General features: G+C 38.5%; 1 protein-coding gene across 3 annotated transcripts in view; it reads left to right on the forward strand.

The window, feature by feature from the left end:
- The window catches only part of Ccser1 (coiled-coil serine rich protein 1), a 1127242-nt gene that overhangs the window by 105956 nt on the left and 1002552 nt on the right, over window positions 1-18734 (forward strand). For all 3 annotated transcript variants that reach the window (XM_021165504.2, XM_029478490.1, XM_029478491.1), the window contains exon 2: window positions 17040-18404. In XM_021165504.2, coding sequence (XP_021021163.1) covers window positions 17081-18404 — 1324 coding nt within the window. In that variant the 5' untranslated portion in view covers window positions 17040-17080. The remainder of the gene's footprint in view (window positions 1-17039; window positions 18405-18734) is intronic.

An 18734-nucleotide genomic window follows, 5' to 3' on the forward strand; every position in this document is an offset into this window, starting at 1 on the left:
AGCTCCTCCATTGGGGGCCGTGTGATCCGTAAGACTTTTAGTACCCACTCTCTGAATTCTACTGGATCAAGGTAGACTTATAATGAATACCACGTGATGTTTTAATATTAATTGTTATGTGGCTTGTGAGTGCCAGTTAGCTATTAATAGCTTATTGGAAAATTAATCTTGATATTTTCTGCCACAATAACCCAAGTAAAGAATCTATAACTCTTAAATTCATGCTTTATAAGAATATTTCATATGAATCTAGGGATATTTGCCTAAGTAAATTTTTTGTCAGAGAGGAGGATCATTATCCTCTGGGTCTATTAAGAATTATTTATTGAATTACACACAATGCCAAAAAATTCAAAACCTGTTTGTAAGTGGAGCATTATAAAGCAGCTTATCTTTTAAAAATATTTTCTATACCTAGAACCTAAAGAATAAAGGAATTAAGACATTCCACTAAGTCCACTGGCAAAACCATGGCGATTAATCTTTTCATCTTAGAAAATATTTTCTTGAATAATTTTTTCATATAAAGAATATTTTCTTGAACAAATATGGAATTACACCATGATTCATCTTTCTGTCCTCCCTCTGTTTCTTTCTCCCTCCCTCTCTCCCATTGATGACTAAATACCCTTATAGACTCTATTTACAAGGAGATGTGTATCAAACTTAGTTGATTGGGCTGGAATAAGAAATGAAAAAAAGTAGACATTAAGAGACCATAAATAGAACTATCAGTTACATGCACCATAATGAGCCAATGCCCAACTGTCCTTAAAGTGCAGCAATGAATTACCACAATGTCCTGCTGCCAAGGCAAAAATTAGAATAAGAAAACCCACATACTCCTGACAAGCAAGAATGTCTTCAAGCCATTAATCTAAGAATTTTACCACATTGGCTGAAGAAGGCTTGGAACCCTTCCAGCACAAGCTCAGAGTCACGTTTCAGCAGGGATTGTTATCTTAGCCTTCCATCCGTGGCTTAAATCACACATTCACAGGGCAGTGCCCAGAGTTCACTCTTAACTAAAGCCCCTGGCAAATAAATGCCAGAAGCATTGCAGGTCAAACTTCGATTAACGCATACCATGCTCCATCCCAATTTGAAAAGTGTTTAAAGTCTACCGTTCCTTTTTGTTTTCTAAGTATGTTCACTGCAGCGTTGGCGTCAGCACTTTCTGCACATTCCATACCTTTCACTGGAACTGACTTGGTTTGTCAGTCATATTTCGTTCAAACGCCAGCAGCGTTCCTTGTTCTTTAACACTGCTAGGAGAAATAGACACGAAGCTATAATCGAACGTAGTTAAGCTCTTTCTGAGCTTGGAGTGGGCCATTCTCGGAACTGACTTTTATCTGGTATTCTTTATCTTGTCAGAAAGGATAAATCAAACATTGTTAAAGGCCTGTTTCTTTCTTGTATTGATGCATCAACACTTTTTTCTCCATTGACAGTTACTTCATTTTCTTCAACTCTAACTGAACGATGTTGAGTTTATCCTGTTATCCTGTGCAGACGGCCCACTTGCGTCACCATGGGGATGCCCAGATTGACTTGTGTCTTTGGCTGTATTTCAAATCTCACACATGCGAATAGATTGAAGTCACTGCATGTTTTTTTCTAACTGATTTTCATAAACAGACTCAGAGTGACTGAGTAAAGCATTTTTTTTTCAATAGTGCTGCTTTCAGATCCAGCATTGACATGCCTGTCTGCAGTGTTAGGGAACTAAGAACCATATGGCTTCTGGTTTATACTTCCTGAATCAGCATATTGCATCTGCATACCAATTAGGCTTGTATACGTGTGTTTCCAGTGTTTTTTAGTTGTTAAATATTTTGTTATAAAAATTTCAGTCCACACTGGGAAATCATATAGACAAAGAGCTGTGGGCACCCACCCTAAGTTTCCCTAGGACTTGCAGAGTTGATAAAAGTCAAAGACTTCCTAGGCAAGGCTCTGCTTTACTCCCAGAGCCTGTGTGCTAGAAAAGATGTGTAGATGAGTTTAGGAGGTTGAAACAGGAAAATCACTACTTGTTCCAGGCCAGTCTGCTCTACATAGCAGCACCCTGTGTTAAAGAAAAGAAAGGGTAGGTATTTTGGCTATGTCATGGTGCTAAGTATATAAAAAGCCATATTTTATTTTTTCTCATTATCAGGCTTTCTATATATAAATAAATAAAATAAGTTAAGCAAATTGTACATTCCGGATAGTTCTTTCTGGAAGCAGTTCTTTTTAAAGAAAATATTTGTGTTGCAACTTCAATGAAAACACTTTAGCTATATTTGATTTATAGATTTACATTGTTTTATATTAACACATATTATAAAATATTTTTATTTTAGGATAAAAGCACTGCTATATCTGCTGTAGGAAGCAGATTAAAATTCTGTGTAGAGATTCACACACATTATAGGCACACATATAATACATAGGTGTTCTATAATATAATTGAGAATATGAATGAATTTTAACTTGTCAGTGATTTTGAAACACTTTAAGTGCACAAGTAAATATGAAATTTATATGGATTACAATGACTAACATTCCAGCTTAACTGAAATTATAGCATCACTAGAAGTCAGTTATAAACCTCTACATGTTGTAAATGAACAAGCCAGTTTAATATGTCCTCGTTGGCTTCTTGGCTATGACTTCTTAATGGAATTTCATAATTAATGGCGATGTTTTGAGACCATTTATTTCAAGGGAGTTATATTGAGGTCCATGACTTTGTTTATTTCACTGTTAGGTTTGAATGAAGTTGTAAGAGTTTTCTATCCATACTGAAGTGTAAGTTTGCAGTGAGTACCTGAAGCTACATCAATTTGATATAAGGGAAGGATATGATTGTCCTACAGGATTGATGCTGGTGACCTGGTCCTGTTTTCCCTGGATATCTTCTGTTTCTTTCCTACCATCTAAACAAGCTGATTATGTTTTGCTATCAAGTGACAACATGTGGTTCTTCTCATAGTATCTCTCTTTCTTTTTTTTTTTTTTTTTTTTTTTTTTGGTTTTTTGANACCAGGCTGGCCTCCAACTCAGAAATAAGCCTGCCTCTGCCTCCCGAGTGCTGGGATTAAAGGTGTGTGCCACCATGCCCGGCTTCTCATAGTATCTCTTAAGTAAACTCAGTGCATCATCTTTCTCAAAGGAAACCAATCACACTTGACTGACTGTGTTATATGACTTTTAATGCTCTCGTCATTGATGTAGTTTAAGAACAGATTCCTAAATAATTTTGAATATCTGTGATACTGCATACTACTAATCATTCTAGTAGGTAAAATATAATGTTCATGTTGGGCCCACCTCATTTTTTGGTTTACAATTATATTGTTTGGCAAAAGATAAAACAGACTATTATTTTACCCAAGTCATTAATTAGATTCAGTAAACTATTCTTTAGTGTGCCTAACTTTTCAATCCCCCTAGTAGATGCTTCCCTTATAAATACAACATCTATCAGTAAAAATTAACATGAAAAAATAATTAGCATAACATTTAAAGATATATTTGATTTCTTATGCAAAGTGAAATTTTATAAGTTTAATTAATGTTAATGGGATTTTAATATAGATATATTTGTAAGCATACACTTTTTGCATCTTACTTTTAATAAGGTTTCAACTTCTCCTCTAGTCCAGCAGAGGTGGTGGAAGAGAAAAGATTAGGATGTGGGGGAAGTGGATTTGCTCAGCAATAGTTCTTTAGGGTGCGCTTACTCTTCTTGGGTAGCAGCAGTTCAGGCACCCAATATGGCTCAGGAGCTGCAGAGCAGTCCTCTGCAGGTAGACACCAGGTCTGAACCAGCCTTTCAGCATAGTCTAGTGCTTTCAGCAAGAAGACAACAGGCAGCTATAGTGCAATCCTAAAGAAACCACCAAGCTTACCAACTGGCCTGAGGTGAGGCTGAGGAAACAGCAAGATGCTTCAAGAACCTCATGAGCAGTTCGTGGGCAAGTTTCTCTCGATGGTGGTATTACCACAAGTTGAGCTCAACAGTGCTGTGTAAGGTGAACCAATGCATGCATATCGATAGCAAAGAATAGTGAGGCAGAGCAAACCAAACCAATGCTCAGTGCTCATCTCCCACTGTCTGTGGGGTCATATTTATACTCTGTCATCAAGTGTCCTTTCATATGTTTGCTATATCAAAACATCCTTTCACCAGTGTCTGCTTCAGGAAAACAGTCTTACATATGTCTGCTTTAGCAATACCTCCTTTTATCCTTGTGCCCCAACAAAACATCATTTGACATAACTAACTTTCCACAGAAATGAGAAGTTTCCACTTCATATATTTCCTTAAATTTAGACATGTCCGGTTTTGCCTCAGAGAAATTTATATTCACATCATAAGAATTACTAGTGGTTTCTCAGACACTCCTGCTGCTGGACAAGGAAGGGAGTGTGCTTTGAGAGCCAGTGGTTTAGGCAGACCTTCATTAGGTAGGTCCAGTCCTTTAGAGGTGTTGTGTTCTGTGTTCTAATTACAAGTGAACAAAGACACAAACAAAAGAGAAAGGTGTCTTTGGTCTTCTGCCTCAAACAGGACGCCTGCTTTTCAATCAATGCTTACTAAATGAAATCAATTACTCAAAAAAAAATGATCAAACCATGTACCATTTTCTTTTTCTTCTCAGAACTATCCTTGAATTATATATTGTCAAGACTACGCTATAATTTACATTTAGTTTTATTCTTATTACTTTGGTCATTTAGGTAATAAATTTATTGGGTGGAAGAAAAAAAAGACTAAATTTCCTTTTAATTTTCTGTATGTTTGGAACAGATCCTCACTCACTAAAACCTTGTAATATTTCCAAACATTCTATTTCATACAAATATTTTTGGAGACACCCAGGGTCTCCCTTTATGACTTGATTTCTTGACCACTACAGAGAAGTTTTCTGTAGCATGGGAGAGACATACTTCTGGTCATTGCAGCAACATGTGCTGCTGTTGTAATTACTAAATGGTTCTCCAGTGGCATGGATGACTGTCTTGATTTTAGAACAGCTTCATTGAGTACCAACAAGACATTTATACATTGAAATTTGTTCCAACATATAAGAGAGCCAATACTGCTATTGGGCTGAAATCCAAAACACCACTTATGGTTCTTCCATTAATAAAAATTCTGAAAACTGGGTCAGCCAAAGCAGATACTCAGTGTTATTTATCAGTGTTATTATTTAGGAGTACAGCATATTAGCTTCTTTTTTGATAGTAGTGTAAAATTTCTACCTTCATAGTAAGTGACTGGATGTTGGAGTTTTCGTATTTCTTTTTAGAAAATGAAATCTAGTTAATGCTCTTATGGAAAGTTTATAAAACCTGAGAAATGGTGGAGAAGCTACTTGGTTTAAGCACCCTATCTCAGTACTGAAGACACAAAATGCTGCACATCACTTTCCATGGTTGCCACTGACCCTGCCACATAGGAGACTGAAGAACACAGATGTTGCAGTGAGGATGCAGTGGTGTGTTTCCCAATTAATACAGCGCTGTAATGAGTAGCCTTTTAATTCATATTTTTCTTGAGTTCACTATTGCCATGCTGATTTTAGCAGCACTTCTTTACCAGCTAGAGCAACAACAAACCAACAGCAACAAAATAACAAAACAATCTAACAAAGTAACCCTGGGGATTTTCTTAGGCTCTTCTCTGTGCTGGACTTCCAGTTTTGACCCCAACATTCTTGTTGCTGGTCTCCCCAAAATAAACCAAGCTCATTATCCTGCTATGTGATTCTCTGAGCCAGACCCTGTTATCTTCTTTCAACAATAACAGCAATGGTTTGCCAGCGGCTTGGCTATTCCTCTATGAAGAGGTAGACTCATTTAGCTCTCGAATGGCTTTTTCTGATGTCCCACAGGATTCTTCTTCTGTCACTTTCAGACTGCCTGGTCTGTGTTCAGTTTTTGGGCAGAGCATGCTTACCCAGAGATTCTGCACTTGTTTTTGCCTCTTCTAGAAGATTGCTTCCATTCTGCTCATGCTCACATCACCTTCACACTCGGCACCTTGGATTTCATTCCTCTGGTTGTACAAAGTGCATCACTGTCATGGGCCACCTCATCTGGATGTTTCCTTTCTTGTTGGTGCTCCTCCCTGACTGGAGCAGGCTGAATAGACTGAATATTACTTTCTTCCATTGCCTGTAAAAGAGTAGCCCCATTTTTAAAAAATCATTTGCCAAAACACTAAGCTGTTTGTGTGTGCTGGGTAAATGTCACCCAGACATTTCGGTGTAACAAGTTGGATCCAAGCTTCCCCCATGGATGCACAGGCAAGCTTCTGGTTTTGCAGTTTACCAGGAGACAGCCTCTCTGCTGCTGCTGTCCCTCTGCCAACTCCTGCTGTTCTTACCTTTTTTTTTCTAAGACATCCCTTTGAGTGTTAGTAGTAACCACTTATAGAGCACCTTCTTATATGCATGAGACACGATGAAAACAAGTTGTATTTGAGCTAGAAAGAAGCGGTATGGAGACACGTATGTGACATATATGTGTGTATGAACAGATACTTCCCAAACTTGGAAAGTTCTGTGCATGTGTTTTCATGACTCAAAGCCAACCACAGAGTTGTTCCTGCGGATTCTCTAATCATAAGAAGAAACACAATCCAAGAACAGTGCTTACCATGCACACTGTGAAACATGGGCTTTGGTGAAAGTGGATAATGATAAATTGATATACATGTTGAAAGAGTCTGTAATTATTTTAAAATGAGCCTGACAGCACAGGCTTGCCATGTCAACCCATGACAGAGTGGAAGTTAACTCACTTGATAGCCACACAAAAGCAGTGTTCACAACCCAAGCAACAAGGATGAGTGGGCTGAGGGTTAAGGATTTCATTTTTCATTCCTCTGCAGTATCGCTCACTTCCACTTTGACTCCTCTAACATTTGTGTTTTTCCATGACTACACAGTGAGAGTCTCTGTTACATATCACATCATCTACTACCTACAGTGATGACTACACAAAAAAACACACACACCTGTGATTACACATGTTTAACGTAGCCACCACCAACTTAATTAATGCCCTCTGTCATATTTAATTATTAAAAATTCTTTTCCTTAGAGTAAGTTATATACCTCTAACTGTATTTTAGTTTTTTGAGACTAGGCCTCACTGTGTATCCCAGTTTGTTCTTGAATGCACATCTGTTCTCCTGTCTTAGCCTTCCTAATTCTGGAATTACAGCATAGAGAGCACGGCCAGCATAAGTCCTACACATGTTTCTAGATTAAAAGGTCTTTTTTCTTAGCATTTTAGCTCTTCCTAAACTTTCTAGTTAAAGAGTTAAAGATTTCTTTTATTTACAGAGGTTTTGTTTTATCAGACACCATTTGTATAAAGAAAAATTACATTGAAAATAATATTTTAACATAATACTTTACCATTTAAATATTTTAGGATATTTTTGATAATTAAATGCCCATTAAATTAGTTTTATTAGGTTTATTTGAATATTAGTTTTAAAAAGAACCATTCTTTTGTAAATCAAAAGACAGGCTTTTGTGCCCTCTGCTGATCACTATGTGCAAATGCAAGTGTTTTTTTTCTGAAGTAAACTGTAAAGCAAATGCAGTTATTTCATTGTTAAGTGAACAGCAGTTTTAGATATTGATGAAGCTCGTACACTTTGGGTATATATTGTTAGTTGGCATCTAGTTGGATTATCATCCATTAAAGGTTGAATTAAAAATAACATTTTATTTTTAAATTGCTACAATTTATTGCTATTATTTCGTGGGTGTGTGAGTTATGAATGTGTCTGGGGGCATATGTGTGCCCTGATGCACCCATGGAGGTCAAAGGTCCTGTGTCTTGAACTAGGTTGTAAAATCTGAATAGCAAGTGACTTTACCAGCTGAAGCATCTCAATTTATCTTACAGAAGAAGAGCCACAGAGCTACTTCTTCCCCAGTATCTCATTGCTCCTATTTATGAGCAGCAGGTGACAAATAACCGGCGACTGTCTGGTCATAGTAGTGAGATGGAGGTCTTCAAACCTCAAAGCTGGCAGGAATCTTGGACTGAATCACTTTATCCCTCTGATTACCGAAGACATTCTGGAGTAAGTACAGTATGGCAGAAGATAAAGGAAATAGTTTTAATTAGGAAGTTAAATTGAACTGTAACCATCAGAGAACCTTCAACCTCACAGATTAACTTTAGACTGAATATAAAATTTTCCAATTAAATATAGTTCAAAAGTAATGGATGGTTTAAAAATTCCTAACATATTTTATTTTTTAAAAAAATATTTTACTTTGGAATATTAACATTTGAAAAGTATAACCCTCCAGGGATTTCTTGTGTTTTGCCTCAGTTCCCAGGCTTTCCCCACACCCATTCTCCTGCTCCTTGCAAAAATAACCACTGTTATCTATTTTTGTGCCCCACACATGTTTTTATTTATTTTGCATAATTTTTATTCATTTTACACGAACATGTGTATATTCTTCCATATTCTGACTCTTATTAGACTACATTATTCTATATTAGAGTCTATTCTAGACTCTCTTAATCTCGTACCTCTAACCTCAAATTAAATTTATGAGTGTATTTCCATTATTAAGATCTTATTACATATAGTGCAGATGTCCCCATTGACAACAACTGAAGTAACAGTCCATATTAGGCATAACCATAGTGAATGGTTAGAAGTGTATCTTCCCAGACATTCCCACATGTTTTTATGCATGTATGAATGTTCAATATATTTATTTGGCACAGTATTTCCTAAAACATACGGCTGACATAAATATATTTAGACTATCATTTAGGAACTTGATTATAAAATGCAATGTTCCAGAAAACTTTTTCTATGTTACTTCATATTTTCAACTAGTCTGTGTAACCTTTGTCTGTTACTTTCTACAATAAATCTCTTTTGCTGCTGGACATCAGCACTGATTGAAGTTTCACTGTTGCACGTACCCTGAATCTTGTGGCGTGCACCTTATGCAGATTGTCCTGTCCTCCCATAATGCTGAGCTGTGGAGTGCTTTTTGTTTCACATTAAAAAAAAATCTCTAAATGGTGCTGTCAGTGTGACTTGTGACCTCAGTCTTCCCCTCTTTTATTAAGCATAGATTCTTTTCTCATACAATATAATCTGAATACAGTTTTCCTTCCCTCTACTCCTCCAGGTTCCTCCCCAGTTCCTCTCCCACCTGGATCTGCTCCCTTTAAGTCTCTCATTAGAACCATTGCATACACTAGCAAGATTTTGTTCAAAGGACCCTGATATAGCTGTCTCTTGTGAGACTATGACGGGGCCTAACAAACACATAAGTGGATGCTCACAGTCAGCTATTGGATGGATCACAGGGCCCCCAATGGAGGAGCTAGAGAAAGTACCCAAGGAGCTAAAGGGATCTGCAACCCTATAGGTGGAACAACATTATGAACTAACCAGTACCCCGGAGCTCTTGACTCTAGCTGCATATGTATCAAAAGATGGCCTAGTTGGCCATCACTGGAAATAGAGGCCCATTGGACATGCAAACTTTATATGCCCCAGTACAGGGGAACGCCAGGGCCAAAAAGTGGGAGTGGGTGGGTAGGGGAGNGGGGGGGGGGAGGGTATGGGGGACTTTGGGGATAGCATTGGAAATGTAAATTAGGAAAAATACCTAATTAAAAAAAAGAACACAACAGGTGTCTCAGAAATAACAATAAAACATTACAAAATAAAATAGAGCAAGATAAAACAAAATCAATTATATTGAAATTGGACAAGAAAGGTTTTCAGAAAAATAAAAGTCTCCCAAGAGAAGGCACAAGAGTCAGCACTTACTTGTTCTCACATTCAGGAGTCCCAGAAAACTGAAGGCTATAGCGTGTCTGCAGAGGACCTGGTGCAGAACCATGCACAACCGTGTTGCTGCTTCAGTCTCTGTGAGTTCATAGCTTTGTTAGTTGTTTTAGAGTGGAGGTCCCCAACCTTCCTAATGATGCAATCCTTTGACCCTTTAGTACAGTTTCCCATGCTGTGGTGACCTCCAACCATAAAACTATTTGGTTCTACTTCATAACTGTAATTTTGCTACTGTTATGAATCATAATGGAGCTATCTGTGTTTTCTGATGGTTTTAGCCAACTTTGTGAAAGGTCATTCAAACCCTAAAAGATTAGGGCCCACAGCTTGAGAACCACTGTTTTAGAGGATCTTGTTATCCAGGTATCCTCTGTCCCCTCTGGCTCCTACAGTCCTTCTGCCTCCACTCCAACAGGGTTCCCCGAGAAGGATTTAATGGCGACATCTCATTTAGAGCTGTGTATTCCAAGGTCCAGCTCTCACTAGAGAAAAATTCTAAGGAAGAACTGCTACATCTTTCTGCTAGCTTATCTGATGCAGACCAAGCCCCAGCTTTTTATTTTATATATCAACCCAGTTATTTACTCCAGGTTTCCTTTTTTTTTTTTTAATTATCCTATGAGTCAGCATCCCATGCCCAGCCCCTTAATTTTTAGAAAACAACAAGTATACATTTTCTTTTAACATTGAAAATGAGTTCAGAGATCTACCTGTCTCTCTTAAGCACAGATGATAAACTAGCTGAATGGAACTCCATCCTGAAATTACCAATTCTACCACACCTGGGCCTAAGCTTGTTCTGTCCCAGGCTGACCTTGAAGCTAGAATCTGCCTGCCTTTGTATCTTTCCGACAAGATGGCTCATTAATGCAGCTGTCTCTCTCCCTTTAGATTCATAAAGCTCCTTATATAATTTATATTGTATCCTTATTTTTGCGTAGATGAGAAATTATACATATTTCTAACTCATACTTTTAGAGTTCTTTTTCATAGCCTTAAGGGCTGTCCTGAAGATCCCAGCTTTTACCATTTTCTGAGACATTAGCCACACCTTCGCCTCCTGGACTCATGCTATCTCAGATTATCATGGAGTCATGAACAAAGAAGACCTTCCTCACAGGAATGTGAAAATATATACACTATTATACAAACAAGTCTTATGTCCACAGCAGTCATCAACACTTGTGGAGGTCCACATTGGCTGGCCCTCTCCTAGGGACAGGAACCATGCCAATTTGTCCCCACCAAGGCCATGCCAGACCTGGCACAGGTACACTGAAAGTACAATAGAAAGTCACGCCGAGTTTATGTATACAAAATGTATGTGGAATTAAGGATATATTTTAACTTTATTCTTTATGTGCCATGCATGACGTTCCTTAAATCTATGCATCTATTTCAAAATGCAAAATCATAAACATTATTGTCCCCAAGCATTCAGATAAAGTATGGCCTGTTTCTGTGAGAGATTAGTTAAATAATGTTTGCCATATTGCTCACGTCATGATTTATTCAGTGACAGTGGACAGTCAGACTAACCTCAGCCCCACTGGCACTTGAGTCTCTCAGCTTCCGACACACTTTCTATGGTGACTGTGGTTAGGTAAGCAGATGTGAAGTCTAAAATAGCTATGAACTGGTTGTGTCCAGGTGAGGACTTGGGGGAAATCCCAAGTTGAAGGAGAGTCACCCCTGCTCACAGCACCAACATGTTAGCTGTCACACACATTTAAATAATGTATAAGAACTATACATTGTTTAAACATTAATGTGCTCTTGTTTATGTCTTAACCTTGCATACACATACACGTACATGTACACACACACACACACACACACACACAATTTGTTGTTGGTTTCACAACTTACTAGTCTCCGTGCAAACTCATTTTGATCTGTGTCTTCTATTTTTATTGTCTTAGAAGACAACCAAGAGTTGTGATCATGTATGATGATGGTGTCAATCTTACTATTTCTAAATATGTATCTAAACACATCCCAGTAATTCAGATAAGAACCTTCTCTGCTTCGCAGAGTCTTACCAGAATTCTTGCTTTGAAGAGGTTGGTCCCTTTTTGTTGTAACTGTCTTATTATATTACTTTTGATCTATTCTTTCTCTTTGACTATAGGGTTATTCTATGAAAGTCCAATTGGGGCAGTCTGACTTTACTTATAGACCTATTCCTGTGACAAAACCATATTAAGAAGCACTTGTGTCTTATACAAGCAATAATATTTATATTCTTATTTTACTTCAGAATAAGATAATATGTTCACAGTGGCTAATTACATATGAATTTAATACTTTATTAATTAACTGCTTACTTTCAGTGATATGATATCTGATTTTGTCATGCCTGGATGCATAATCTTGCTCCCGTTCTGTGACTGAAGACCATTTGTAGTGGATCCCTTGGTCTCTTCCCTGATCCTACTGGCAGAGTAGCCATTGTCTGTGCTGTAGGAACAATTATATGTTCAAAATACTTCCATTATTTTCCTTTTGCATGAGAGATTAAATAAAGCATCTTTAATGTGCATTCACAGGAAAGTGACATGGTAGTTAGAGTACAAGTTGCTGGGTAAACAGCTGGTACTGCCTAAAGCAGATGTCTTTCCAGCTAAGGCCTGGACACTCAGCCGGTACTATAGACTCAGCATCATTAGACTGAGTTGCCGGGAAGCCTCCTCAAAGTATGTACCTTGAGATTGTTACATATGATTTATTTCTGCATGATTGAAAGTTGAAACTTGTTACTTATAAACAATTTGTGTCTGTGAATTTTCTTTCCTGTGTTTTCCCAAGTAGAGTAGACTTTCTCTTGAGAGTGGTCATTTTGTCTTTTTGTGGTCATTTTCTGAAAACTCTTCTGAGAAATAATAGGGCTGGGACAAGACTCAAGTTTTGCTGCTTTCTTCACAAAATCTTCAAATGATAATTTAATATTGTTTTAAAATCCAAATAAGAAATAAAACTTAGGAGAAGTTTTTAATAAAATGTGAAAGTATTCTTTGTAGTAGGTCATCTTCAGAAGGACAAGTTATTTATGAGCCCAGAGGGACTGTTTTCCTATTGCCTATGTACTGCAGGTCGCAGGTGTCCCTTGCTTTCACACTATGTGTTTCAGGCCCCATACATTTGCTTGAATACAGCCCAACATCAAACACTAGAGACTGAATGTGCGCCCAATGAAAGGAAGGCCATGGATTTCTGATGTGGTAGTAGTTCCCATGAAATAATTTATTTTTAAAGGCTTATTTATTTTTATTATCTTTTGTTTGCATCTGTGTTTGTTTCTCTGTATGCAGACTACATGCATGAAGCTGCTGGAGGCCAGGAGAGTGTGTGAGACCCCTTAGAATTGGAGTTACAGGCTGGTCTGTACTGCCACATGGGTGCTGGGGAATGGACCCGTTTTCTTTGAAAGAACAATCAGCTCTCTAAACTACCACGTTATCATCCCAGCCTCTATGAAATGATCATTCCTAGTGTTCTTGTTCATGCTACTGGTAATTCACAGAGCTTTTATTTGCAGTCACAGATGTCTTTATTGTCAATTGCATCTTCAGGAAGGGGTACTCTTAATGTATGTAAAAAGTTTGTTTTATCTAAAGCAGATAATCCTTGTGGTAGCGGAAGCCCCTAGGCAATGGCCTTCAATCTACATATTTATATAACATGTGACTAAGAAAGATTGGATGATAACTGAGAAAAGAGGAGCTGTGAGGTGTCTCAGTGTTAAAGCCTGATGACCTGGGTTCAGTTCTGGCAATGCCCAGTAGGAGGAGGGAATGAGCTCCCCAGGGTTCTCCTCTGACTTCCATGTGTGATATGGCATGGGCATATCAGCACTCAGCCCTGCCCCCAACACACAGGATACAACACAGTAATGGAGAAAAGATGTTTCTAGTATATGTAAGCTTTATTAAGGAATTAGAAGGCTACATTTATAATTATAATAGCCTAGTTAAGAGAAATGAAATTACTATGTCAGTCTTACAACACATCTCTTGCTTAATGAAAGTGGTGAGATGAGACCCTGTTTTAATCAATTTGTTCAATATTATATTATAAATATGTCTCAGGTGTCTAATGACAATTTTTAGATACATGACTTTTCATAATTTGGAAGACTTCTGTTAAGCTTCAGATAAATTGTGGCACAATGTTTATTTGTGCTTGAAATATTGATGTGCTCAGAGCAAGCATACCTGCTTGAAAATCCATCCAATACTAGGTATTAGTGTATTTGTTATTTGATGGAATAACTATGCAAAGTGATACAGTCTTGGCTATTAGCAGGAAGAAGGTAAAAGTAGTATAGAGAGGGGCATTCAGCAGAGGGGTCGCTTTGGAGATTTAGACAAGAGCCGGGCCCCACTGAGTCTCAAGACTATGGGAAAACAAGCTACAGGTAGTTTTACCCTTCCAGTAGGAAACGAAGCTTCATGTAAAATAAAGTTAATTAACCTCTTTATCTACCTATCTCTCTGTCTATCTATCTGTCTGTTTGTCTGTCTATCTATCTGTCTATCTATCTAAAAGAAAGCTTTTAATTGGTTAAAAGTTTCAAAGAATGAGTCTGTGATCAGCATCACAGTGAGTTGTGGCACCAGTGCCACACCCCCTCCAACAAGGCCATACTTAATCCTTTAAAACAGTTCCACCACATAGGGACCAAGCACTCAAATATAGGAGTGAGTTGCGGCCAGGCTCATTCAAACCCCCAGAGATAGGCCTCTGATTGAGGGCACCAACTACACAACAACCTTGAAACTGATTACAGTTCTTATGCATGGCATAAGGAGTTAAAGAACCTTCTATTTTAATAGATTTTCTATCTACTCAACGACAGAGTTCCTCTTAACAAATCAAAACAAGGCAGAGCTATCAGCATTTGCAGTATTTAAGTGCATGAAAAATATGCTTAGTATAGAAACTTTCCTGAAAACATTTTCACATGTTAGTCTTTTGAATACTCGCTAAAGAGACCTACAGTTGAGCTACTCTTTCAGTTTGAGTGCTGATTCTAACAAGAAATGCTAAGAAAAAGGTCAAGGAATGTTTTGATACACAACTGTCAATTGATGATAGTATTTTGGTAGCAATTATAGGATACTTATTTAGTCAAGCTGATCGGTTTCACTCTAGAGCTCATGATCTCCTTAGCTATGATCTCCTTAGCCATGTGATTAACAGAAACAGATATGAGTCCCCCCTCTCCCTGTCCCCCCATGTAGCAGGATGGAAATGCAATCAGAAAGTGTCTAGTTTCTCCTGTAACATTCATGTTGCTATCGAACTAGTGAGAATATGTTGCCTAGCGAGTATTGTATGCAGCATCTCGAGTCTACAACTGGGTAAGAGCATTGATTGCTTTCCCCATTACCAGGGAGGAAGTTTTTATTTAGATCAGATCCAGGGTCCCGCAACTAAAGTGTGTATTGTCTTCAGCGATAGGGTTTTATCATCTAGTTATGAGGACAGCCAACAGCAGTGAGAGTAGCCTGTGCACCATGAAAATGTCATACATATGCAAAATAGTTTCATTCAGTTGTTAAGAAAAATAGAATCATGTGATTTGCAAGAAGATGGATGGAATTGAGCAATATTAAAATAAGTAGGAAAACCCAGTACTGGAGAGACAAATGCTGCATGTTCTCTGTCTTATGTGGATTTTAGCATTGAAATTTTAGATTCACATGTTTAATATGGAGTGTCCATAAAAGGCAGGAAGCTAGAAAGATCCCATGTTATGGAGAAGGGGACTTAGGGAGAAAGGGGTTAATAGAACATACATAAAGGTAGAAAGAGGAAGATTTGGCAGTGTTGTTGTGGGGTTGAGAGATGGGCAAGAGGATAGAATGGGGAGTATTTAATAAAAACTAAGAACACACGAAAAAGACTAAGACACAACTTTATTAGTATTTTAGCTTCATATCTGTTGCTGTGATAAATATTTGGATGAATTAAAAAATACTTAGTGGAAAATGGTATTATTTTTAGTACACAGATCTAGGTTTCAGCCCATCAATATTGGGAAGCCAACGTAATAACTTAAAATAGCTACTTTCAGCCACACAGCAGTGGTAGAATGAATGCTTATATGCCTGTGCTCAGCTCACTGGGTTTCAGCTCCAACACCATAAGACAAAACAATCAGATATGCAATAATTAAGTGAGACCTTTTATCTAAACAAGAGCCACTATGCTATATGGGGTATACAACGTTACCAGGGCAGAAGAGTTGAATATGTATGTTGCTGTAAGGTTGAGCATCTGAGGAATACTCTCTGCAGTGACAGCATACCATCAGCTCTCTGCTCCTCATGCCAGGGAATGCAGAGCATCCTGTATCCTTTACTGACTACAAGCCAGCCTCCATAGAGACGGCTCGGATTCTTAGTCTTGCTTTGCTTCATTAGTTGGTGACATTAGCAGGTTACCCTTTTCTGTGCTATAAACTGCCGGTGGCATTACTACTAACTTGAATTTTAATAAAAGAAGATTCCATATCTGAGAAGTCCTTTTGCATCAAATTAGTGGAGTATAGCAACCACTTTCCCATCCCCTCCTCCACACTCTTGGTTACCAGCACCAGGTGCTCCAACTTTAATAACCTTTGGGGTTTCTGATTTGTTCATTATTGTTGCTCTCGTGATTATGACCTCAAGTCTTTCTTTCAGCTCGTGTCTTTTCCCTCACCTAACTAGTCTGTACCTCTTCCCTATGTCCTGGGTAACTGAGTTTCTTTTATCAGCAGTCTGATAATCCCTAAGCTTCCTGTGTTGGACACCATATTCTCCAACTGTTTTTTTTTTTTTTTTTTTTCATGAGTTCATATTTTAGTGCCTGGCTTGCCACTGTCTCTGGTCTGTGTTTCTGTTAAGTTGTATAGAACACCTATGGCTATTTTTAATTATAATGACCTTGTGTTTCCCAACTTAGCACACTTTTTAGTAGATTAAATACTTGTAATAATCCCAAATTTTTTAATTCATAGTAAGATTTTAATACATGTTTGTGAATTATTTTTCTATTTCCTTAAACCTTGAACTTTGGCATTCTATTATTTTAGTGTAAACAAAATTTCATTCTTTGTTTTGAAAAGCTGAATCTTGCTTTACTGGGTCCTGGTCAAGACTGAATTTTACTGACTTGCTTTTTTTTGTTTTAACTTTTTCAGGCTGCTAAATTGGCTACCACAGTGAAACCCTTGGGGTCCCAATGGGGGACTCAGGATCAAGACGATGTACCCTGGTCTCCCGGTTGCCAATATTCAGGAAAAGTATTAACAGACGACATGATTCTCTCCCTTCTTCACCTTCCTCCAGCAACACAGCTGGTGTGCATAGCTCCTCCCCCTCCAGCACTAACTCAAGCTCAGGGAGCACGGGAAAACGCAGGAGCATATTCCGTGCTCCCTCTATCAGCTTCCACCATAAGAAGGGGAGTGAACCTAAGCCAGAACCCACTGACCAGAACCTTAGTATTTCCAATGGTGCTCAACCCAGTCACAGCAATATGCAGAAACTAAGTTTGGAGGAACAAGTCAAAACCAGGGGAAGACACTCTGTGGGTTTTAGCAGTTCACGAAGTAAGAAGATAACAAGGTCTTTGACGGAAGATTTTGAAAGGGGAAAGGAGCCTTCAACTAATAAGAATGTCTTTATAAATTGTCTAAGTTCTGGCAGAAGTGAAGGGGACGATTCTGGATTCACAGAAGAACAAAGTCGCCGTTCGATTAAACAGTCAACCAAGAAGCTACTCCCCAAATCCTTCTCATCTCACTATAAGTTTTGTAAGTCGGTTCCTCAGAGCCAATCCACATCATTGATACAGCAGCCTGAATTCTCGCTGGCAATTGCACAATACCAAGAGCAGGAAGCCGCCTTAGGGAGACCTTCCCCATCTTGCTCTGTGGATGTAACAGAGCGCGCAGGAAGTTCCTTACAGTCGCCTCTGCTTTCTGCTGACCTGACCACAGCTCAGACCCCTTCAGAATTTTTGGCCTTGACTGAAGATTCTTTGTCTGAGGCAGATGCCTTTCCTAAAAGTGGAAGCACGGCATCACACTGTGACAACTTTGGCCACAATGATGCTACCTCTCAGCCCACTTCCAGTCTTACTGCTGTCACAAAGACAAAGATGGAATTTGTGGGGACTGCGCCCTGTGTGATGATGTCTCCAGGGAGGTACAGGCTAGAAGGTCGGTGCAGCACTGAACTGCATTCTTCACCAGAGACCCCTGCTGGTAACCGGAGGGAAGTGTTACTACAAAGCACTGAGCCCTCTGTTAGGAATGGGAGTGATCCAGAAACCCATTTACCAGCCCATCATCAAAGAGGAGAGAGCCCCTTGGCATATGCTGGTGAACCAGCGCTGAGGACAGGCTCACCCAGGACACTGGGCTCCTACGACCAGCACAAGGCATTGGCTGAACGCTTTAAAGGGGTCCACCCTGTCTCGGATTCAAGGGTAATCCCTTCCTCTGGGGATCATCATGTTTTTAACAAAACGTCTTACGGATATGAAGCGAGTGCTGCCAAAGGTATGCGGATTTTCCTCGTGCAAAAATTATGTACATTAATCTTCATTTTATTTGAACAATTATTTTTACTCCATATCGTGAGTGAAAGGCACGTTTCCTTTGTATTTATAATTTCTGTTAAATCTTTGCTTTGGTTTTAAACTTCCCTCAGCTATAATGAAAATGTAAGTTTTTGTTACCCATTTTTCTTAGCTGTATTATTTCTGCTATTCTGACCTGAAAAGGAGGTGGAAGGAAAGAAACTCCACTTGGAATGTGACTGAAGAAGCATTGGTGCTTTCTAGCTAATGAAATAAAAGCATACCAGTCAAAATCTTCAGGAAGGAAATG

This window comes from Mus caroli, chromosome 6 (genome assembly GCF_900094665.2).
Source record: "Mus caroli chromosome 6, CAROLI_EIJ_v1.1, whole genome shotgun sequence".
Lineage (NCBI taxonomy): Eukaryota > Metazoa > Chordata > Mammalia > Rodentia > Muridae > Mus > Mus caroli.